This window comes from Barbus barbus (assembly GCF_936440315.1).
Source record: "Barbus barbus genome assembly, chromosome: 14".
Taxonomy (NCBI): Eukaryota; Metazoa; Chordata; class Actinopteri; order Cypriniformes; family Cyprinidae; genus Barbus; species Barbus barbus.
The window spans coordinates 17,002,195-17,027,384 of NC_136742.1; the positions used below are offsets into that span (position 1 = coordinate 17,002,195).

The following is a 25,190-nucleotide window of genomic DNA, read 5'->3' on the forward strand; positions in this document are numbered from 1 at the left end:
CAAACTTTTCAACAAATCAACCACTGTTTCCCACAACATTCCATCCTTTATGTTTCAAACAAAACAAAACACCCAATCCTTGATAGCCTTTTCCACAACCCACACACCCCATCATGCCCCTTTACTTGTCTCATAAATCAAGCAACCCTTTCTGAGGGACCCAATTTCTAAATTTTTTGGTCTCAGACTACCCTAAAGGATCTAATGAGCAGTGTGGGTTTTTGCTTCTAGACATGTGATGTTGTACGGTGGGCTCTGGCCAGTCTGGACTTTGAATCAATGAAGTCTGACCCAGCCGCACCATTTCAAAGGGCCAAAACTGCAGCCCGTAACCACCATTAACTCCGTTTGCCGTGTCTGCCACATGTGGTATTTAAACTGAGGCTGAGAGAGGGTCAGTTTGAAGTTTCAAAGTGTGGAACATTCTTTTAACGGCCAGCCAGAAGCCAATTATAGAGGCAGACGCTTTAGATGGGGTGACGGATTGAGGGGCAAATAATCTTTCTTAGAGTTTATTTTATGGTTCAGCACTTATAGCTGCTTGAGACTTTTGATGATGAGGCTTTTTACACTGAAATATGTGATGCAACCAGTCTAATTTATGTTGTTACATTAAATCCCTCAGCAGTACAATTTGATCAAGCAGAAGCAATCAAATATGCATATTGAGATGTAATCATGTAATAATCAATTACCTTTAATTTATGATGGTTGATTATTTGGCATCTGCTGATACTTGCGATATTCCAATCAATACAGTTACAGTCACCCCACTCTGTTGACAAAAAATATTCTTGTCCCCTGAATTATGATTAATGTTACACTGGAAAACGCTTGTGCAGCAGAGGTGTTAAGTGTGGATTTTATGCCTTCCATATGGTCAGTCCCACAGAAGCATTTGTGGATTGTTGTGGTTCAAATACCGTGAGGCAGGTTGGAAAATATGGATCATTTTTGGCGTTTCTATAAACATAAAGTTAGCATACTTCATCGAGGCTTGAACCTTCAACACATGTGAACCCACTGAACCTAATAGTCTCTTTTGTAGAAATGCTATCACTATTCTATAGTGTATAGCGAATAATGCTATTCTATCACACATAAAATATAGGTATATTTAATTAATTCTAAACAGTTTTTTCAAAAAGTACACAATTTGCCATCATATTTGTTGACTGACCACAAGGCTTCAACTATGGCATCATCGCAGATAGGATGGGCAGAGAGGAGCGCTGATGATGTAACTAGAGGAGAAGTGAGAGATGCATGGGCGCGAGGAACGTCAGGAAAATCCCATGAGGAATGCTCCACTGAATCCCACAGGAATGTGGCCACAAAAACCTCTGCTTCACAACAACCAAGCAAATGAGGGCATCCCTCTACTACCACCACCTCGCCAGCCAGACATAGGAAGCTCTGAACAGGAAGTGATCTAACAAACAACAACATAGGATTTCCAACTGCTTAATTTCCAATGTTTCCCCTTATAAACAGCATTAATCCTTTGATCCTTGCTAAAGCCCTTGTCAAAAGCCACAGACCTGAAGACATGTATAATGACCAAATTGTTTCTGTTGAATAGGAACATTTGTGTATGGGAGTGGTTTATTTGTGTGTTATATATATATGTGTGTGTGTTGTATATATACAGTTTCTGAATTTGATAGGATAGCAAAATTGCAATAGATATCCAATAGAATCCAAACTATTGCTAGTTGAAAAATCAGCATATGCTGGTTAGGTATGTTTTGAAGCATGGCTGCTGGTTTGAGCTGCTTTAAGCTGGTCCTTAGCTGGTCATGAGCTGGTTTAAGCTGGTTCTTAGCTGGTCATGTGCTGGTCCTAAGCAACTAGTTCCTGCTCAGGACCAGCTCAAGACCAGCTAAGGACAAGCTTAAACCAGCTCAAACCAGCAGCCATGCTTCAAAACATACCTCATATGCTGGATTTTTCAATAGGGTTATTTGTGAAATTCTGTAGACTGTAGTCATAGCAGGCCTGTTTTCCATCTTTTCAGCCTTCTGTGCAATTATCTTGATACATGATCTCTATACATGTATATTCAAACATCCTTGTTTGTTCTTTGGACGGGTCCAATCACTTTTCACCAATCACATTAGACTAGCCAAAGACCCAGTCCAAAACAAAGTCTTGGTTTGGGTAAAAACACCAGGACTGTATAGATGCATATTTTGGTTGAACATTGGTAATCCGAGCACTCAAATTAACTGGTCTGGGAGCTGTCCAGACAGAAAGAAAATGGGATGTTGGAATTTTGTAGCGATGGAAAATTGCTTCTGGCAGCCAGAATACGGCTCTGAAGTATTCAAGCTTTGTTCGCTTTTGTCCAGAGAACAATAAACAGGCTCCAAATTATGTGCAGAACACCCACCTGCCTCCTAACCCTGACCCTACGCGTCTTGGGAGGAAAGTGAAATGAAGTCATGTGAACACACACCCCAGTGACTTCTGTCAACAGGTTTTCATTTCCCTAATGCCGGGAGTCTTTTCCATTACATCATTAGATAGTGACCTTTGACCTTGCTCAGCGACTGATACATGCATTACTGTCTTAGCTGGCCAAATTTAGTTTGCTGGTCGCGTCACTCTTACCAGTTTTAGAATCGGGTCGTCATTTACAGCCACCTTTGACCGCCAGTTATCCTGCCCACTCTTTAAACAGTTACCTTTTTCACCTCCCAGCTGTTTTACGACATCGTCAGCTTTTCCATCATCTTCTTTTAGAGCAGTGTGCCAGCTCGAATAAACTCTATGAGAGGGGTTACAGATATGCTTCTGTTCAAAGAGCTGGCAGAAAGTTGTTTATGAAATATTCTGTTGGTGGTAAAGTTTCAGTCCTGCATCCTCCTAGGGAGGTAGTAAGCATGACATTAAAGTTTAGCAGAGCTGAAAGTATTTATCTTTGGTTCATTGAGGCAGGAATGTAGCTGCAGGCACTAAAAGAGCTTAATGCAGAGTACGAAGGTAAGAACGCGATTCTTACACACACCTGAATTGCGCCACACACAGCTATGTTTATTTGGCCACCAGACTGTGGGCACAGTCCATCCAGCTCGGCCACAGAAAAATTTGCACAGACCAACATACGCACAGCACATTGTTAATGACTGGCACTCAGTAAGATATTATGCGTATATTAACCACATAATATGTACGTTAAGAGTGTATAAACTGATTGAACATGTTCTTTCATCTGATGAAGCTCAAAAACAGTAAAAGACAAAACCTGATCATCATATGTAGATTTTTGCTCATGGATGTAAACACCTTTATCTGCTTATTTTGACTTGAAAAGCCAGGCAGCAATTTCAGAATCTCATCAGGGTTCGAGAAAAAAAAAAAACAACAATAAAAAACTTTACTGGCCCATTCGATTCAGTCAAACTGTTCTTTACCATAAAAAAATGCTAAATGTAATTTTTAGCAAATGTCTTTTAATATGTCAGAACAAATATCTATTTTCCATTAAATATTAAGTAAATTTCTATCATCAAATTGAGGGGGGAAAAATTTATGTGGATGAGCTACAGTATTAACTCATAAAATGTACGATTTAGTTATAATACAGCAGTTACAGTCTCATACTTACCCTGCTCATATAAACACAGTAACCTGCCATTTAAAATTAAATTATAAATAAATTATATGAATAACAATAAATTGTATTTTAAAATAAATTGTATGTAAGTATATTAACTTTAAAAAAAAAAGCTTATTGTTATCAGCATTTTGTTGTAGGCCTACATCTAGCATCATGATGATCATAATCTCATCTGTATGAGGGTTGGAGTGGCAGCAGCTTTCTGTCCAGCTGGAATGAGAGGTTGTTGACAGACGGGGCACATTACAATCCTCAACACCGGCAACACTGTTTCCAGACTAGAGGGAAATAGTGTGAACAAGAGAATGAGCAGGAGGGGGGGGGGGGGGGGGGGGGGGGGGCAACAAGACAACCTAGAGTGAAGATTCCCATATAAGGCAAGTCTTCCTCTGAGACTGTGTGCATGTAGTAACAGTATGTCTGCTGGCAGGGAGATAACATTCCTTCACCTCCCGTTTCTTCTCTGGGAGTTTTTAATTTCCTATTCGCTGGCTGGCAAGAGGCAGTGATCCCTTTCATAAGAGTGAGGAGAGGGGTCTGGGGATCCTTCTTTTTTGTAAAAAAAAAATATATATACAAATGCTACAGTCTAGCCACTTTCCTGCTGCCTTTCTGTCTGTGCTCTGTCTGCTGTCTGAAGGCGCAAAATAGAATTGCACCTGCACTGTAAAACACAGCTGACTAAACGTTATTAGCCAGGTGAAAGTATACAATTACAGAAAAACACTGGTCAGAATCCAGAGATCCAGTACCACAAGAAAACTTATGTAAGATTTGCAAAAAGTGCTTTATGCAAGTCTAATAATATTTATACATCACAAAAAAAAATCTGAATAAATATATTCAACATATATGTTTAGCATTTTTTTGTACCGTAAAGAATAAATTAAAAATTAAAAAAAAAAATTAAAAATGTGTCACAACATTTTGTTCTAAACCTGTATGAATTTATTTATTTAATTAAAAAATATATTTTTTAAGAACTGCTTTAGTAATGAAAGTCAGTGGGGTCTAAAACAACATAAGATGCCACTGACTTTCATTGTATAGCCAAAAAATATATATATCATACATTTACATGTCGTCTTTTAAATATCTATAAATACTGACCAGACTTAAATAATGATCTTCATATTGGCCACTAATAAACTAACACTGTCATTATCATCAACTGTCAATCACCACATAGTTAATTAGAGAACAAGACATTGAAGGTGAAAATCTAGTCTTATTAAATCTGAAAAACATGCAGACATTTATCTCTAAGACAAATTGCTTAAACTACCACCACCAAGCAACGTAAGGTAATGCCAAGACTTTTATTTTGCTATGTGACAGCCCAGGAATGTAGGATGGCAGTGGGTGCAGGTTTAATGGAGGGGGAGAGGGGAGTGGAGAGTGGAGGGGGGGGCAGGAAACTAGGAAAGAATGCCAGGAATGCCCATGTTTATCCAGCGTTCCATTGAGGTGGAGGCAGTCCACCACAGCGCGGCGTGTATAAAGGTAGCTCAGCTGCTGCTGGAGAATCAGAACATTCCAAGTCCTCCAGAGAGAAGCAACAGTTGCTCGACACGGCTCAGCCTAAACTTCATACCGAAGCTAAACTCTAGCTTTTACTCGACACGATCAGGAGGAACTAGAGACTACACAACGAGATTGCCTTGATCAAATCTGAAGAGAAGACTGCGTTACAGCAGCAAGACATTGTAGGATCCCAAAAGAAGATTTTTCTTATTTAAAAAAGATTGGAAAGAAGAGGTCATCATGTTTTCTGGAATGAATCTAAGAGTGATTGCTCTGCTATGCCTGACTTTCTGTGGATGGGTAAGTCCTTTAAATGCACTATTATGAGAACAAGACCATTGCCATGTTTAAATACATCTAGAGATCCAGGCTATAAAGAATTAGCAAGAACTTTAGTCTTTTACCAGACACAAACAGCTCATAAAATTCCTAATTTTAACCCATTTTTAAAGTCATTGTTGAGCAAATGTACAATGTCTTACAAGAACATGTGTCTTATTCCTCAGGCTGTGGCTCAGGAGTGCAGTGGACAATGCCAATGTCCTGATGTACCACCCCAGTGTTCGCCCGGTGTGAGCCTGGTGCCAGACACCTGTGGGTGCTGCCGGGTGTGTGCCAAGCAACTGGGAGAACTTTGCACAGAACGAGACATTTGCGACCCCCACAAAGGCCTTTACTGTGACTACGGCTCTCCAAGCAACCGTCGCATTGGGGTCTGCACAGGTAAGGATCTTGACCGTTGACATACAGACATTGAATTTATAGTTGTTGAGTTGAGTCAGAGTTGTAACCACCTTCTACCTCCGTCCCACAGCAAGAGAAGGTGCAACTTGCGTGTTCGGCGGGATGGTGTACCGCAGCGGAGAGTCCTTCCAGAGCAGTTGTAAATACCAGTGCACGTGTCTGGATGGCGCCGTAGGGTGCGTGCCCCTCTGTGGAATGGACATCAGGCTCCCCAGCCCTGACTGCCCTATGCCCCGCAGGGTGAAGGTCCCAGGGAAGTGCTGCGAGGAGTGGGTGTGTGACTCCAGTCATCAGAACACCTTTGTGGGATCAGCTTTGGCAGGTGAGCATTTCTTGATCTCGACTGTTCCCTGAGTCAGAATTGACAAAGTGATGATTCAGACACAGTAATGGTTTCCATAAAGGAATGCTGGTTGGAATGAATTCTGGTGTGATGATGTAATGATATGAACAGTAGGATGACATCATGCTGCTGGAAGGAATGTGTTGAGTAACGTCTTGTCTTGTCTTGCAGCTTACAGAGAGGAGGAGACATACGGGCCCGATCCCTCCATGATGAGAGAGAACTGCCTGGTTCAGACCACAGAATGGAGCGCATGCTCAAAGACCTGCGGATTGGGAATCTCTACCCGTGTCACCAATGACAACCGCGAATGCCGTCTTGAGAAGCAGTCCCGCCTCTGCATGGTCCGCCCTTGCGAGTCACACATGGAGGAGAAAATCCGGGTAAGCAGCAACTTACCTGCCTAACCAATCACAGCACATCTCATAGTTCCGTTGGCGCATGATGATGACATCACAGAATTTGCTAGCTAACTTTTCGTTCTTTGTCTTTACAGAAAGGGAAGAAGTGCATCCGCACCCCACGTGTTTCCAAACCCATGAAGTTTGAGATTTCTGGCTGCACCACTACCAAGTCTTACAGGCCCAAGTTCTGCGGCGTTTGCACGGACGGTCGCTGCTGCACCCCTCACAGAACCGCCACCTTGCCCATGGAGTTCAAGTGCCCCGACGGCCAAGTCATGAAGAAGCAGATGATGTTCATCAAGACCTGTGCATGTCACTACAACTGCCCTGGGGAGAACGACATCTTTGAGTCCATGTACTACAAGAAGATGGCCGGTGACATGGCGTAAGGAGACAGCGGCAGCGACGCCAAGGAGTTCTATGCAGTGACTGTCCACTTGAATTGAACAGATATCCATCTCATATCTCAGCACAAAGTACTTGTTTGTGTTTTAATGGTTTGTTGCTTTCATTTACGTCTTTTTGCGTGTATGTGTCTGTATCTTGTACGTGGACTCTGGATTTATATGCTGTATGTGTATTCATTTGTCAAGGTGGATGTCTAAGGCTAGGGGGTAGGGATTGTAAAATGACCGCGCTCTGTTCGGACACCCCCTAAAAAACAATACTGCACTATAGTCCGACTCTGTGACGCTCAATGTCACTGATTGGCAGATGACGCCAAGCCCCTCCCCTAAAATGTGGTGGGCAGATTCAGATTCTGAGAGCAAAAATAGTAAGAAACGGAAGGCAGCTTTTAAACCCAGAAGCTAATCGCCTCACGAAGCCAAGAGAAGGCGGAAGAAAGAGACAGAGAGAAACTTATGTGCTCTTATGTTTTAGTTGACTCTGTCAGCTCAGAGTTTGATTGAGCTGAACCGAGACATGAAGTTTGGCCAAGATCTATGAAGGTTAATATAGCACTGAGTGTTTGACTTCGACTGTCTGGCCCCTCCTGATGGGAGAGTGTCAGTACCCCTGTCAAAAAGACTGGATGATTTGTAACTTCATTCTTTTTTTATTACAATATCTATTTTTTGAAAGCTGTAAATAATGTACATATTTTGTACAGCTTAAGTTAATTTAAATTCAAAGCATTTGATTCTTTCTTATTTTCTTGCTTCACCATGTTTAATAATAGCTTCATGTACTGACTTGACTGTTCTTCTTACAGTTTGTCCAATATTTTATTGAGAAGTGTGACCAAAAAGTTACATGTTTTCACTTTTGTAGGTTTAAATAAAATATTATATTTTTTATATAAACATTGTCATCTTTTGAGTATTTTTTCACCCTGATAGAGTCTCTTCTAATGGTAACTGGACACCTGATGTCAATCACACGTAAACACCACCATGTTTTCTCAAAAGCTTATAATTTTCACACTTACTTCGATGCCACTTTTCACATCACCTCTGCAAACCACACAGTTGCATTGTGTGCGGTCCATCAAGACCACACACATGGCCCTGACATATGCATATACCCAGTACATATGTGACCCTGGACTACAAAACCAGTCTTAAGGCCTTTCCAAACTGAGCGCGAAAAAGCGAAACGAATTTCAGACACGATGACATGCTGGAATAAAACAAAAGCTTCCTATGGATGCTTCCACATAGAACGCGAACATTTGCGCACCGAAAATGTGAATGTATTTTTTTTTGTATTTTTCACATGACCAGAGCAACTGCTGTTACCCAAAAGGTTGACGCGGTGGCGCTAAAAGCTCAGAAGACTGTATTGAGTACGAGTGTAAAAACCCCGAAGTAGAGGACTTTTTCCACAAGAAAGAAGAGTGTATGCTGAGTTCTTGTTATTGTTGGTATTTAAAGTCCCCCTGTGGTGAAGTTTTTTCTGTTGTTTATTTGTCTATGTGACCAGTGTTTTTAATATGCTTTTAGACAAACCATGTGCCAATCCATTAATCAACTCCATTTCTGAGTATTTTCTCCTTAAAGGTCCCATGACATGCTGTTTTTTGGATGCTTTTATATAGGCCTAAGTGGTCCCTAGTACTGTATCTGAAGTCTTTTTCCCGAAATTCAGCCTTGGTGCAGAATTTCAGCCGCTACAAGCCAGTCCAAAAATGAGCTTTCCTTAGGACAAGCCATTTCTGTGTCTGTAGCTTTAAATGCTAGTGATGAGGAGAGAGGCGGGGCAAGGTGGAGGGTGGGTGTGTCCTGTAGCTTGCGGCCACGGTACCATGCTAATGTTGACAGTGGATGTATTGCAATGGCTCGTAGACACGCAGTCATTCAAGCTTTTCAGTTTGACCCAGAATCTGATCCGGATGGAGAAGCACCGGATGAAGAAGTTGCAACTCAGCGGCTACAGCACAACGTCTCCCGAATGGTTAGTTTAAAATATTGTGTCTGGATACGGTCAGTGTTTCCCACACATAGACTTTACAATATCCGCAATATCCACCGCCCGCTGCCATCAGCTCCCGTGTCTCACACACACGAGCGCGACAGAACAATATTTAGTAACTTTCAGACCCTTTGGCAGCTTTTTTCCCATAACGGGTACATACTAACAAACCTAGCGACTTAAAAAAAAACTAAACAAAAAAACCTTATCATTCAGTTGGAAGATGTCTCCAGTACTGCCCCGCGAGCGTGAGGTCTCTCTCCCGGCGCAGTGTCGCCTCTCTCGGCGTCTGTTCTGAGCAGCGAGCGGCAGAGAAGCAACACTTTCAGTTTGCCTTAAAGCAGCAGACACATCAATAAATCATTTACAAAACAGCGTTTCCAAGCACTTGTCGCTTACTGACTGTTTGGACTTTTAAATATGAACATAATTTGTCTGTTAATATGCGCAGTTTATTACTCAGACGCAAAACAGTGCCTAGCTCATTTGCAAGCCATGATGTCTCTCGCTCACCTCGCACGGTCGTAGCTCATTTTCTCATGGGCGGGCAAAGTAGAGAAAGGGGAGGTAACCTTTCCCCGTATGACGACATAAGGGGAAAATTCCAGATCGGGCCATCTGAGTCCATTTTCTTCCATTTCGTTCACTCTAGACCTGACAATCATGAGGATGTTTATGACATGACAAGCAGCTATCGATCAGTCCATTATAAAACATACAAAGAGTGCATGTCTGCCTATTATAGAATCAAAATCCATTTTAGATCACAATCGGAAGTTATTGCAAGCAATCGATGATGATTTAAAGTGGGTTTTGAGCAAAAATGTTAATAATTACATAATTAGCTTGATGCTAATTGTTCCTCTAATTATTTCAGATGTATTGTAAGCATTATGGATATTTTGTGTTTCTAATGAAGAAACAAGTTATTTCTTCATTTAATGCTGTATTTTGAGCAGCGGAAAACACATGAGATACGCTACATGAAGAAAAAATGCATTGTTGGTCAGCGCCACCTAGCGTGCAGGCATGAATTAGCAGAAGGTGAACATTCGTTTCGCGCTCGGTGTGAAAGCAACATTCATGTGCGATTCGGCTCGCCTTGCTTTTTCGCATCGCGCTCAGTGTGGAAAGGCCTTTAAGTGTACATTTTTCGAAATTGAAAATTCATGCATCATCTGAAAGCTAAATAAATAAGCTTTCCAAAAAAAACAATCTAAATATTGAGAAAATCGCCTTTTAAAGTTGTCCAAATGAAGTTCTTAGCTATGCATATTACTGATCAAAGTTAAGTTTAGATATATTTACAGTAGGAAATTTACTAAATCTTCATGGAACATGATCTTTACTTAATATCCTAATGATTTGGCATAAAAGAAAAATGTATAATTTCCACCCCCACAATGTATTTTTTGACTATTACTATACCCCAGCGACTTAAGACTGGTTTTGTGGTCCAGGGTCACATATATAGATAATGTATAAAACAGACACTAATGTATAGAGACTCTCATGTGCACAGCTATTTCATAATATAAACATATACAGCTGATATACACTACCATTCAAAAGTTTGGGTCAGTAAGATGTTTTAGAGTTTGAAAGAAATATTGTAAAACAGTAAATATAGAAATACAATAATTCTGTGAAATATTATTCAAATTTTAAAAAAGTTTTTAATTTATTTAAACTGTGTTTTTAGCAGCTATCCACATTATTCTTTAGAAATCAATGTTACATGCTGATTTGGTGCTTGAGTAACATTTCTTATTATTATCAAAATTGAAAACAGTTGTGCTGCTTAATATTTTTTGTGGAAAGGATTCTTTCAGTATCATTTGATGAATAGAAAATTCAAAAGAACGTCATTTGCAGAGTGCAAAGTGCAAAAGAGGAAAAACAGAGAATCATGGAAACACACTAGTGTAAGAGACAAGGTAACCATTTAGTCAAGTTTACAGTAAGTAGTAAACAGGTGATGATAAATGGTTTTAAGAAAGGACAAGAACAAAAAATGTGGAGGCACTGTTTAAGAGGCTGTAACTTAAGTGTTACAGAAGAGCCTGAGCTCTTTTAACGAGGAGGTCCAGTGAACACTGTTAAAGAGCAAAACACGTGTAGTCATGGCTGATGTTGATGAAACATCTCTGCTGGCTAAGAGAAAACATACACACACCTTTTCCAATTTTTTTAATAATAATAAATAAATAAATACAAAACTTACCTAATTGCTTGTTTTTGGGACAATTTTCCAAATGACGAGGACACCCCACAAAGTCACATTTACTCGGTCGGATTTGCAAATAAACCATTGAAGTAAAATGTAAAATGAGCGCCATCTAGTGCATCGACTGTAGTAGTAAAAGATTTGTATTCATGCAGACTGGATAGATGTACTTGAGAAATGAATGTAATACAATTGTATAGAACTTTCAGGCCAGACAGGCGCGGACTTGCAGAGTGCAAATATATTCTTTGATTTTTCAGGAAGCCATGGCAGGATAATTTCATGTTCATACCCTGGAGTGCTCAAAATTGTGAATATGAATGGGAATATACTTCAGAGATATTTTACTCATAAGGATTTCTAGGGGTGCCAATAATTGTGACCAATCTGTATTTGAGAAAAACTTTTATTTCATAATGATATCCCCCCCCCCCCCCCATTTTTAATTCTTATTATCCAATGAAAGATTAGATTTTTGTGAATTTTTAAATAAAAGATCAAAAGGATTAACAATGCAGATTAATTTTCACAGCCTTCTTTGATCCTATTTACCAAGGGTGCTGATATTTTTGGCCATCAGTGTATTTGTATGAATTATAGGTTTGTTAAATCTTGGGTATTTAAGTCATTTTAAGAGAAATAACAACATTATGTGCAAACAAATTGCAATGAGGTGGTTGTTTTGCAACAAGGTGAACTGTTAATAACAGTAGACCTGCTGGTAAAGAAGTGACAGGTACAAGAAAAAAGTGAGTGACAGAGATATTGGAGAAAATTAAGAAAAGGAAAAGGGAAGTGAAGGTCCAGTTCAAAACAGAAACTGTAATTATTTTTCATGGCCCCGACTAAAGACTTAGACCTTTTTATGTGATGGTCATACAAATAGGCTAATAGGGTTGTCCATGTTTCAGAATTTGTTGTGGGTGTATAGGATGGCCTGGATAAGTGTGAGATTTCCGGGCCTGAAATTTTGTCCCAGTCCTCCCCTGAGGACAGACCTACCATGAGCAAGTTGGTAAATGATTCTATAGAAGTCACTGTATTAAAAATAAATAAATAAACAGGCTAAATCGTATTTGATAGACAATTATTATGCACCAAAAAAGTACAGAATACAAATAAAACTACATAAATGAAGATCCACTGATCTATTATATAGCCTGTAGATGCAGTATTGCGAAAGATATAATTGAATCAACCTGCATTACAAACAACCTGCATTTCTGTATAGTTGCCTTTACAATTAATACAGTGAAATATTTAGCATTTTATGCAGATAATAAATCTTCATAAAGCAATAGATTTGTTATACTGTATTTGATTACAACTTTCACAATGCTTTATGGACTGCGTAGTTCATTATCATATAGGCCTATGCTAAAGACTTTAAGTGCTTCATCTTGTACCTTTGTCTTTTTGTTCATGGCTTAAATCTTAACTTTTTTTTGGCGTTTTTGAAATACCTAGTAAATTGGATACACAGGCCTAGAAGAAAATGGATTTCATACTCGAGGAGAGAAAAAACAAACATTCAAATTTTATTCAGAGGCCCGAACAGCAAAAAATATACAATTTGGTGCAGTTGCTGATATTTATGGCCAAAAAGTCAAATTAAATTCTCATAGCTTATAAAACCTCATAAATGCATATCATTTGTCAATCTACATTTCTGAATTATGTATTGGTAAGATTATATTTAAAAGTTTAGTTTTAAGATCAAAGGATAGTAGGTTTTGTTTGTTTGTTTACTTTTTCTGTGTGTGGGGGGGGAGGGGCACAATGATTGAGAGATGTACAAATATTCATAATTTAGAGGCCATGTAAATTTGCATATCAAATATGATACAGTAGGCTTCATAAGGTTAATAAAGCTTATTTTAACCTAAATCTGTAAACTGGCATTACAATACATGTCATTCTATGTCATTATGTAAACTTGTAAACTACTGTATTTCTTACTACATTTGTACAATGTGTTACATGAATCTATTAATCAAGCTATGACAGTTAACAGTGTGTTCTGTATTATTCTGCTTGTGTCTTGTTTTCCCTGTGTCTGTTTGCCTGTGTTCCATTTTCTTATTAGTTGTTATGGTTTCTGTTTAGTATGTACCGGTTTCCATTCCTGTTGATTAACTAGATTGTTTATTGAAGCCCTTAGTTCTCTTTCTTCTAGGTCGGGTCTTGTTTATAGTAATGTGTAGTGTATTGCTTTGTTTCATGTGTTTATTAAAACTCCTTGTGAACTTTCTTCTTTGTGTGCTTTATTTGGGTTATTACACAGAAACATTACACAACCAAACCTTCTTTATTTTGTATTTTTTTATTTACTGTACTTATTTTACATGAAACGTGCTCAATCAGAGTGTTCCTTTTTATGATTGTTAGAGCCTTGGGACAAATCAAAAGGAATGGTCCCATAGTGTCCCTCTTCAGGAAGTTCGAATGGCACTGGTAAAAACAAGACAAAATCACACATGAGACTCTACAGTATTGATTCAACTATCATTTTAAAATTATTTTCATTGAACTACATTTAATGAAACTGTAAGGATAAATTGGACCTATGTAGATATTATGTATACATACAATGATAAAAATCAACCCACACCTTATTTTTTAATCCGCATTAAACCAAATCAGTCTCATTATACCTGTCATTTTGAAGTCTATGAATGGCGGCAATACCGGCGTATTTAAGAAGATAGTATATAAGCAGCACTACACACGATATGAAAACAGTGGTGTAACCTGTGTTTATCACAGCAAAGGCAACATATCATAGGAATTCTGTGAGCGGTGGAAGGGGTTAGAAGAAATTTCAAGTATTAATTCCTTTGCTATGACAAACACCAGTTGCACTGCTGTTTTCATGTGGGTGTGTACTGTGTAGTGCTTCTTTAAATTCACCTGTATTGCTGCTATTCGTAGACTTTTCATGATAGCCAACAGTTCAGCCCCACATGCAATGCAACTCTCACTGAATGTGTATGGGTTGATATGGGCAAGTTTTCTTGCGCGCATCTGTTTTTAACACGTCTTGACTGTTGTCTGACATATAATGACAACTGAGATCTATGGAAGCAGAATCTCGTAGGTATCTGTTCTACTTCGAGAGGGCAGAACTGTCCGTCTTGACTGAGCTTATTTCACGCCTCCCCTCACTGCAGCCGCCTACTCTCACCTACACTTCAGGCGAGGCGCATCTCAAACAAGCCTAATAATAGCTGTCATTACTACTGAGGGAAACAGCGTGAAATCTTGCATCTGCTTAGCTGTCAATATAGTTCGCATAATCATCAGTAAAGTGTATTCTGAGATCTGAGGTCTTATATCACTGTATTAGTTCAATGAGGCGCATTACTCGTCGTTGGGGAATCCTGGAGTGTGACGTATGAGGGGAACCCCAGTATTACAGCACAGAGTCACACAATCCATGACACAAAGTTACAGAAACTAAGCAACCGAAAGCAATATATGTGTTCCTCAGATGTAATGTTAGTTCTGTACTTCAGCGTTGGGTAAAAGAGCATTATAATCTCATTTGTAGTAGAGAAAGCTGCTTACATGTAGGCTACGGGAAACAGCAAAGATGTTTAATTAAACATATGCACAATCCGTGTTTCCACATGTTTATATTGGCCCCGATAATCAAAACTTATTTAGCGCTTGCTCCATTTCTGCAAATCAGTTTTTGTGAAGGAATGACTTGATCCACATATGGCCTTCATCAACAGCCGCTTGTACCACCTGCTGGTGAGCGGCTGACATCAGCTGGAGATCATGCATCGGTGCTCTACTGCTATTCGCTGAATTTTCTGCCGAATTTTAACCACTGAATTTGTGGCAGCGAATTTGGAAAGTGAAATAAAATGACCGAAATTAGCCTGCCGAATATTATACATCGTATTTTTAAACAGATTGAATATTTTGGAAGTGAATTCTGGAATGTGAATATGAATTATTAAATTTTTTATTATGAAAATGTGTGTGAAACATTTTGACTTGAAATATTCACAGCTTAAATAAACAACTATGTTAAATTTTAGGACCTAAAAATGCAAGCCCTGGAAATACAAGGCACTGTTAATTGCAATGCATCTTTTTTTTTCGACTTGTGGAATTCAGCCTGCTTTATGTTTTAGAAACTATTGTCATTATTCTGCTTCCATAGAGATCCCTCAGTGTGACATGTTCTTGATACGATGTTCGTACAGTCTGACAAGCAACAATCGTAAAGGACTCTTATAAATCGGGCAGCTGGCTTAAATCAGTGGCTTTCAATCCTTGTTCTGGAGACCCATCGCTCGGCAGATTTTGTAGCCTATAATGTCTCCCTTATTGAACCTGATTCAGATCACAAGCTCATTTAGGCGAGTGTCAAATAAGGGAGACATACAAAATGTGCAGAGCAGTTGTCCCCAGGACCAGGATTAAAAACCACTGCTCTAAAATGTGTCTTTTAGGGCTATTGTACCCCTAAAGTTTAAGTTTAAGAACCTTTTTTGTCTGACAGTACAGTGAAATGATATAAACATACCTTGTTGGTTATCTTGTGGTATATTAACATAGCCAATAAGCAGGATGGTGAAATCTCCTCTAAAATCAGCATTCTTGGGGTTAAAATGATCATATGGTAACTTTGAATTATCGTAGAGAACCCATCGATCTAATATGTTTAACCTCACAATCATATGAGTAGGGAGGGATGTCCTCGTCATCAGCAAAAACTGAAGTTCAAAGGTCCTTAAAGAAAAGCCGTTAAAAATGCAAATCTTTAATTTTGCTGTGCTAGTTTGCTCATTAGCAGCTAAAGCAACAGTAGGTCTGTAGGTCTATACAGTGTGAAAACAGAAAAACAGCTTGACCAAGAAACAGTCACTTGCTAAATCTAATATGGCACATGTTGTGGTACTTGGGATTGCACTGGGTGTAAAAAAAGTTTGAGAACCAGTGTGAAATAATGTGTTGCCTTTACCTGTCATAATCGTCATTAATACATAGGGGTGGTGCTGTATCCATTGCCTGGGTTATTTCCACTAGAACAAGCAAAGGATACAGATCACTGAAACCCAGGGCATGCACATTGCCAAGCCGTTCAAATTTGCTGCAGAGAAAAAAAAATAAAGTTAAATGATGTGGCTCATGTTGGCTCACTAGTAAGGTTCAGTAAGGTAAACTAAAGTTGAGCATACCATAGAGTATACTTAATCTATAAATATTTTTCAGTTAATTCAACAGTGGGTTCTTATACTGTACACGTTTGCATGATGAAAATCTCAAGTATTCCAGAAATGTTCATTTCATTTCAGAGGTGCTAGTTCAGAAAGGGAAAAACTATGAAATGCAATTACCTCAGATTGTTGTTGCTCACTATACGTTCATCAAACATGTGTAAATGATCCTTTGGGTTGCTCCAAGCATCTGTTACATACTTGTAGTTTTCAGTATCTTTCACAGTGACATTACACCAAAATAACCAAGATGCTTTGGCCTCATTATACATTCTAGCTCTTAAGAAGACCATAGGTGCCCTCAGCTTTTCAAAAGAGTTGAAAAGAGATGCAATATGGTCATGATAAATATAGCAAATATATAAGCCCATCAAATATGAATCAGGAACGCATGTGTTAATGAACTTGATTGGGCCAAATTGACCATCATCTTTCAAATAGATGGAGTAGATATTGTGCCAACATTCAAGCCTACGGAAAAAGGTAATATTTTAGCACAAGTAATGAGATAAGAATTGATACTAATAGAAAGACAACTTTTTACCATTAATTTACAACTCTGACCTTGACACAATCTTCACCAGTTCATCGGCTGTTAGAAAAAAAGCAAGAGTTCATATTTAATGTAGCATTTATTTACATTATTTAGTCCTAATAACATACTTATTTGATGTGGCTGGTGTCATTTCATACCTTTTCTTAAGAGTTTGTTGTATTCTTTTGGTATCCAGGAATACAAATCAAATCTATTAGAAAAAGTAAACACAGTGTTTACACTTTTTGAAGGAATCAAATAAAAGTCTTCAATAAAACTTTTAGTGGAATGAAAAATCAATGAATGTCAGTGAAAACTTTCTCCTGAATCTTTATCTGCTTAAGAAGTATAAAGATGGTTAAATTTTATATTGATAATGAAAGTCTCTTTTCATTTGTTTTGACTGCGGAAAACTGCTCTCTTAAGCATGCTGAATTCACATTGTTTAGTTTGCCCTAAGCAATATGTATACTCTTTCCAACAATGCAGTATAATGATGTAGGATCTACTGTAAGCATCTATTGTTACTTTGACTTTTCAGAAAGATAATGTTTATACTTACCTTAACATCGTTGATTCCATGTCATAGAGCGTTTTGTTTCATGCGTACAACCTCGTTTGCTTAGTCATGGTAGGTATGACTCAGGGTAGGTATGGCTCAAACATATACCGCATACCGATAATATCACAAAGAGCCAATACAAGTTTGATTTTCATAATCTATTCTCTGTAATTACACTTGAGCTGTTCATTGTCAGGATTGTCATTGCTGCCTAGTGTTTCATGATTTTCACTCAGCTGGGAAGTAAAAAGGTTGTTTTTCTGTGTTTGTGATTTGAGTTCTTGGACTACAATTTTTTTGGACTACTACATTTTGTTACAGAATAGGGACTCAGACTGCGTGACGTGATGTGAACAGGTTTTTATTGACAGACTTGAGGATATGGAATGAGACAGGTAAGCGATGATTCTCGGATTCTTCGGTGATCAGGAGGAATGGTAACTTGGAAATCCTCTTTAAACAGGAGACAATTATGTCTTTAAAAAGGAGTTAACCACACACCTCACCAACACAGTGGACCAGGACGAGACTCGGGAGCTGACAGACTTGGGATCGCTGGAAGACACACTTGAGATGAAACACAGCAGGTAAGTAGACAAGACGGTAAGTATCAAGCATAGAGATATGATTGCTATAGTAGTCCTCTTCGTAGGAACGATTCACGTTGTAGGTTGTAACGAGACCAGACACCGGAGTGCTGTGAGGTGTGTGTATTTGTAGCCGTGTTGATGAATGAACAGATGATGTGCAGGTGTGCTCAATCAATTGCTAAGAGAAACCAGGTGTGTGAGTGCATCGTGACTGGTGGAGAGATGACAGATCCGTGACACATTTCAGGAATTTTTGTAATTTCAATGCTTTTCACATGAGGGGCCTAAACCAACAGTTCTCAAAAATGGGACCAGGGGCCCACTAGGGGGAATCAGCAAACCCTTCTTAAACCACTGTGTGTTGTGGGCTTGGCATAATTCACCAATCAAGCATCAAAGATTATAGATTTTTATTATTCTATTTTCATTATCTTTTGCATTTTGTAGTGGAAGCCCATTTCTTTGCTGATCCAAGAGGTCCCTCAATGCTGCTCCAAAGGTTTCTGCCACAGACAAATGTGTCCCAAAGATCCTGTCAGGGCTGCTCCAGTAAACACTGTAAAGGTCATCCTAAAGGTTCCTGATGCTGCTGTCCCAGAACCGGCTGAGGTCAGAGTCAAAGGCACCACAGAGATTACTTGACAGGATACCTTTCCAGAGTTCCCTGGTCCCAGAGCTTCTTGTCCCGGTCTGAATGTTCTTGCTGCTGCAACCCCATACCTGCGACAGTTCCAGAGCTCTCTGTTGTAGTAGGGTCCATTTCAAAGCTTCCCAGTGATTCATGCGATGGCTGCCAAAGAAGTTACAGCCATGGCTGCCCCAGAGTTTCAGCCAGAGCTGGTGTCCATGGCTGGTCAACCTCTCTGGTCCCAGAGGGTCCTGCTGAAGCCACTCTGGCCCTAGAGGTCCTCTGGTCCTAGATTTTATTATTGTATGATTTTATAATTATAATTTTATAGCTGCATCAGAAAGCTGCCTTGCTGCCATTAGAGCCAGTGCCTTTGCAGGCAGAATTTGCAAACAGAGGTAGACTACCTCACAAAACTGATTTCTTACAGATTTCTAAAGGGCCGCATTAACCGTTTAATGATCTACAGCAAACTAGAGACAGTTTGGTGATAACTATAAGCAAATATTTAGCCTAATTACAACAATACTAATTTCTAGTATTGTACTATCTATCTCTATCTACAAATTACATCAAACACTAGCAGTATGGGTTTCATAAAGACTTTTTTTATGCCTTAATACAGGACAATTAACTCTATTCGGAGCGATTGGGCACCTTATTAAATATGCACAAAAGGACACTTTATATTAGCCTAGTTGTTGTGAGTTATAAATAATGTTTTGTCTGTATCTTATTGTAATGAAATAAATTATACAGCCTGTTGGGTCGAAAACAGAGAAGATAACCCTTTAAATGGTTTAAAAGCTTGAAACACTATGAAAATGTCAGCAGATTGTGTCTGAAGGAGCGCGCTCACGATTTCTTTGAGTTTGAGAGACGTCACCATAGCAACACAGGGGGCGCGCAGTAGCTAACAGAATAGTTGCGAGCTGCAGCTTTCTCCATCATTTCGACGACACCGTGAGTATGAACATTAAATATGTGTACCGATTCATGTTTCATTTCAATGACTATACTAGTAGGGTAAAGTCCACAGATACCCCATCACTCATTTACTTGCTTGCATAATTTTCACATTTATATTAATGTTCATATATTTACTGAGTGACAGCAAATAATTTGAGAGAACCCGTTTTAATACAGTTGGCCGTTGCTTTTCAGTTGCCATTTTGTAAAAGGTTGTTAATTGTCCTTTCTAGATTAGTTATCTGTGTGGGTGGTCCTGCCAGGTGGAGTCTTTCAGCACTGTACAGCTCAGGACTTCATGCATGGATACCTTTTCTTTCTTCCCTGCATGTACAGAGAGGTGTAAGGGTGTTCTGTGCTGAAAGCCATTGGGAATTAGATGCTGCACTTCAGGTTACACTCACTGAACGCAACCTCCCCGTGATCACAGCCTCATTACACTTTAATATAAATGGAGACGAAATGTATTAAGTCAAATTAAGCTTACAATAGGAGTAAACTGACTGTGGTTGTCCCAATTGTTTTCTAATATTCTGAAATTAGTCATTCTAATGTCACTATGTCAGTACATTAAGGAGAAAATATTGAGATGTTCATTGCAGTAAAGCCTGGCATATGAAATAATATATTTTTTTATTTTTTGTTAAATGAAACAGTTTATTGAAACTTTAGATAATATCTTTTTTTTTTTTTTTTTTTTTTAAAGGTAAAACAAAACAAAGTTTGCATTGTTTTTTTATGTTTTATATTTTTGTTTTATTAAGGTGCACATTTGATGCACCAGGCTTTTATGGCTCAAATAGTGTGATATAGGAAAATATGGAGGTTTATTCAGAGGCCCAAACTGAACAAAAAATGCAATTTGGTGCAGTTGCTGATATATTTATATGGCCAAAAGGTAAGATAAAATTTGCATAGCTTGTAATGTAAAGCAATGTCATCTTTGTAACAGTATAGCAGACTACTAACATAAAATGTATAGAAATATCAGTTGTTATTCTCTATGTGTATCTCCCAATTATGTCTTAGTAATATTTAAATGAATAGTTTTCTAAACAAAACTTTAGTTTTAACTGTCGGGAAAAACATAAAAGGCAATGCAATATAATAATGATCAGAAAGGTCTACAAATAAATGTGCTTCTAAAGCCTGATGTATCATATTTGAAACTTTTTAACATGATTTATATGAAAAATTATGTATGGGTAATCAGATATGAAAAGTTATTATGTTTACTTTATAAATTCTCCTATTGTAATTCTTTATGTGCTGGAATTTCCCAGTCCTCTATTACAAGGCTTCAAATGGTTGCAAACGCTGCAGCCAGATTTCTAACTGGAGTCCGCAAATGCCAACATATTACTCCTATTTTAATAGCTCTAAATTGGTTGCTGGTACATCATAGAGTTGATTTCAAAACATTGATGTTCGTTTTTATATCTCTAAATGGTCTGGCACCCTCATACCTGTCTGAGCTTTTAAATCTGAACACATCAGGCAGGTGTCTACGGTCCACAAACAGTTACTCTCTAGCTCAGCCTCAAACACGACCGATGTCAAGAGGGCATTGTGCATTTGCTGTTGTTGGACCTAGGCTCTGGAATAGTCTTCCCTTTTATCTGAGATCCCTGTCCTCTGTACATGAATTTAAATCGAAGTTAAATCTTATTTTCTGGCCTGAGCATTTAGCTATTCTTAATTATGTCTTATTGATTTTTTGCTTTTTTTATCTTGTATCTTAGTTTTATACTCTGTAAATCACAGTGGTCATCTCCTGTTGCGTTTATTTGCGCTATATAAATAAATTAAATGAAATAAAAATCTGTAAAGATTTCACAGCAAAAAGACACCAGAAGGGGGCATGTTTCTAGAATTCTAGATAAAAGGCCATTTGCTTTTCTAAAAAGTGTGAACTATCAATCAGTTGTCAAAAGGCATAGTAAATTGTGTTCAACAGGTTTTTAAGCAAAATTTGAATCAGGTTGATAATTTAGAGGCCTTGAATATTAAAATATGCTATGGTAAGCTTTATAGGGCATATTCAGCAGAATATTATTGGATTTTAGAATTAAACTATGTTTTGCATATATTTAGGTGAATAATGATTGTGGTTTGAGAACATCAGACTGTTTTGGCATTTTTCTAAATTTACAACAGTGCTATAAATGTCAGTGTTGTTGCTTTTGTCCCTATAGTGTCTTCAAACGGCTGTCATCATTGAACTTGTCAGACTGGAAATTCAAGAACAATCTCCGACCTACTAGCACAATGACACATACAAAGACTGCAGGTGATATGCAACATACCCTTTCTCTCATCTCCAGAAAACAACTACAGGTACACCCACATTTGCATACAAACTGACCACATATTATAGAAATGTTGCACTCTGACCCAACTCACTGTCTGTTCACCTGCAGGAACAATTACACTCTGAGCAGCAAGAAGTTGTTGCCATTATACAGCCGCTGCTGGAGACTGAGGCTGGATTCATAAAGGTAATATGTTGTGGCCTTTCAGACTTGAATCTGTCTGTTACCTCAGAATCATTTGTGTTTGTGTGTGTGTCAGTACAGAATCTGGACCGCTACCTTACTCACAGAGGCACACTGGACCTGAGGAAACGTAAACTGCTCCATAAGCGCTGGACACAGAGTGTGTGGCTGCCGGTACAGCAGAGCATTGAGCAACATTTTACACACCATGGCTACACTGAGACACAGAAGATGAGGAGTATGCATGCACACTACATCAACTACTGTAATGCTAAGGTACAGGTACAGTATTAGAAGCAATTAGAATAACCATACTGTTACAATAGCAATGCACTGTAACCTTAAGATACTTAAGTTACAGAACAAAATAGAAAAATCAATACACTCTGCTATTTCATGGTAACCCTTAATCAGATCATTTTCCAAATGTAGCTTTTGAAAGTATTACTAGGCCTATTACAGTCACGGAATAACTCAAAAAGTCAATAAACAATGTTTGATCAATTTTTTATGATCAAAACACATGAAAATGATGGAAAACGTATTTCTAATTTCAACTGCAGTATTTCCAAAACCTCCCTAATAACTCAAATGTATTTTGTGTTTTCAGGGTTTTGTGTTTCTAGAGAGTTATGATCCTCTGGAGTACAACCCCTTCCTGTACCATTTCAACACACCACATCATCGCAAAGTGAGTCATATCATATTCTTTTTAATGTTAATAGTTAAACAACTAAACAAAATGAATTAACAATGGTATGCAATTGATTTAGTGAAGGATTCTGTTTTCTGTGCAGATTTCCACCCCAACATTGGAGGATCCCCTGTCTCTTCAGTCACGAGCCAGGATTAAAGAAAAGACAGCAATACTTCGCTGCCAAACAGGTGCTGTCAACTAATAATTCGTTTTACAAATCTATTTGCTGTTATTCATGACCAGGCTATTGAACTGCTTTGGGGTTTTGTTTGAGGGGGAATTCATTGAAACACATGAGGTAAACAAAATGGCTTTTGTTATTACCTCTAAACTGTGTATTCTAGGTCATGTATATCATCGTCAACAAGTGGAGGAACTTCTCCAGAGTCCACCTGTTTCCCAACAGAGCCGTAAACAGTCACGGGCCAAAGCCTCCCAAGATACTGCCTCAGAAAGACTTTGGGAGAACCACAGTCTGTTTAAATCAAGGTACTTGCTTCAGGCTCACTGATCTGAGCTGCTTTTGTGTCAGTCATTATGTTTCTAGCGCTTCTGTTCCAGTAATACTGAGGTAATTTCTCGCTATTCAGGAGTACATGCACTTCGCATTCGGCTTTGCCAGAGGGACGGTGCTTCCTCGCTCAGTGCTGGTCCTGTTGTTGATGACAGCGTTCATTAGGGCCTTGTTGACATGAGTTTGTATGTACACAGGTCTTCCATTACTGACAATGGTGCTTGTTATACCATTAAAGTACTATAAATAATGAGGTGTACAGTGTGTAGTGTGTCTAGTGCTTATTGAACAATGAATATTCTGTTCTGCAGTATCTGGAAACTGTAAAGTGATCAGATTTTGGCAATCAAATGTGGTTAGAGCAAAATTGACGAAATTATAGTAAGAATAATCCACACTACAGAATCTTTTATGGTTCCACTTTTTTGCAATGTTTTTCATTATTTTTAAATTATGTGAAATAAAAAGTAATTACATTTATAGAAAAAATATCAAAACAAACAAAAAGTAGAAAACAGTTATTTTATGATAAGCATTGTTAATATTCTCTGTTTTTTATTTTTGTCTTTGGTGTATAAGAATTGTACCCAAACCCATACAATAATCTATTCCCATAGATGTTTAAACAATTATGCATTAAACAAAGAACAAATAATATACAAACGTCCGACATCCATCATCAACAACTCAAGTGTACAACATCCAGATCCAGTCTGTTCATAAACCAAATGCTGTTATTAAAATCATCAATGGAAAACCCTAAGACCCTTATTATACATTCTTAAAGAATTTATAAATCTTCCCAAAATTTGTAAAATTAGGAATTTAAAGCATAATTTGTTTTCCGTCACACAATTTCAGATAACATTATATATAATTTGGACATTATATAATTAAATACATTACAGTGTTTTTAAAACTGTGTTTCAGTATTTAATAATAAAACAATTAAGCATGTGCTGAAGGGCTCCGGGAACAGTTTAGGGAAGCACATGTATGATTGGCTTAATGGAATCTACAAATGACTGAATTTCAGCAATTAAGGCAGTACAATAAAATAAAATCAATTAAAGGCTGCCGGTGACTGATAATGCTGAGCAGTGTATTTCAGAGTTGTCTTAACTCTACTGTAGCAATCTTTGGCTTTTAAAGAATGAAAGGAAAAGTAAGGCAAATTTAAAAAGGTGTAGAAATGTCGAAAATGTTCAGATTACTAATACATTTTAAAAATGCACAAATTTCAAAGTACAAGCCAGTTCCTATCCCAAACAAATCATCATGTTATTACCCAATGTTCCCCATTATACAACATCAAGCATGCGTGAGAGTAAATATGAGACTAGCTTCTATTTCACTGCATGTAAACATCTGTTAAGTGGTTCACCTTTTTCATATCAAAAGTGTACAGGGTCATTCCTATACATTTAAAAATGAACACTAATGAATAACCTTTTGTTAAGTGATCTGTTTAATGTTGTAGTGCTAATGAAACAGATGTAGAGTTCACGGGTGAGGTGTTTGATCGTAGAGCTGCAGGTCAAGCTGCACTTTAACTTCTCCAGTTGGAACTTCATGAAGCAGAAGACGCCGTACCAAAGGACCTTTACCATCTTGATCCTTCTTTATTGTTGCTACAGGAACTTCAGTACGACCTAGAAAATCTGTATTGAAAGCACAATCTGTTAAAGAA

At 38.2% G+C, this 25,190-nt stretch overlaps 3 protein-coding genes across 8 annotated transcripts in view; 2 read left to right on the forward strand and 1 right to left on the reverse strand.

The window, feature by feature from the left end:
• The first annotated feature begins 5,150 nt into the window (after positions 1-5,150).
• LOC306880570 (CCN family member 2-like) lies at positions 5,151-7,941 on the forward strand. The gene is made up of 5 exons (XM_079434181.1): positions 5,151-5,446; positions 5,653-5,869; positions 5,961-6,212; positions 6,405-6,616; positions 6,730-7,941. The coding sequence occupies exons 1-5, from the start codon at positions 5,387-5,389 to the stop codon at positions 7,024-7,026; spliced, it is 1,038 nt and encodes a 345-aa protein (XP_079290307.1). The 5' UTR covers positions 5,151-5,386; the 3' UTR covers positions 7,027-7,941.
• An 11,773-nt stretch (positions 7,942-19,714) lies between these two features.
• LOC306880082 (protein FAM228B-like) lies at positions 19,715-23,764 on the forward strand. 6 transcript variants are annotated; one of them, XM_079433371.1, is made up of 9 exons: positions 19,715-19,788; positions 20,028-20,187; positions 21,990-22,131; positions 22,215-22,292; positions 22,371-22,565; positions 22,900-22,980; positions 23,087-23,174; positions 23,331-23,475; positions 23,577-23,764. In XM_079433371.1, exons 2-9 carry the CDS (start codon positions 20,174-20,176, stop codon positions 23,647-23,649), a joined length of 816 nt encoding a protein of 271 aa, XP_079289497.1. In that variant the 5' UTR covers positions 19,715-19,788; positions 20,028-20,173; the 3' UTR covers positions 23,650-23,764. The 6 variants fall into 6 exon arrangements, with proteins under 6 accessions (XP_079289497.1, XP_079289498.1, XP_079289495.1 ...); XM_079433370.1 differs by having other exon boundaries at positions 19,735-19,788; positions 22,371-22,571; positions 23,577-23,744; XM_079433369.1 differs by having other exon boundaries at positions 19,734-19,788; positions 22,215-22,565; positions 23,577-23,763.
• Positions 23,765-24,025: 261 nt separating this feature from the next.
• Positions 24,026-25,190, reverse strand: part of LOC306880702 (intersectin-2-like) — a 43,634-nt gene continuing 42,469 nt past the window's right edge. Inside the window, exon 40 of the mRNA XM_079434423.1 lies at positions 24,026-25,161. Coding sequence (XP_079290549.1) covers positions 25,004-25,161 — 158 coding nt within the window. The 3' untranslated portion in view covers positions 24,026-25,003. The remainder of the gene's footprint in view (positions 25,162-25,190) is intronic.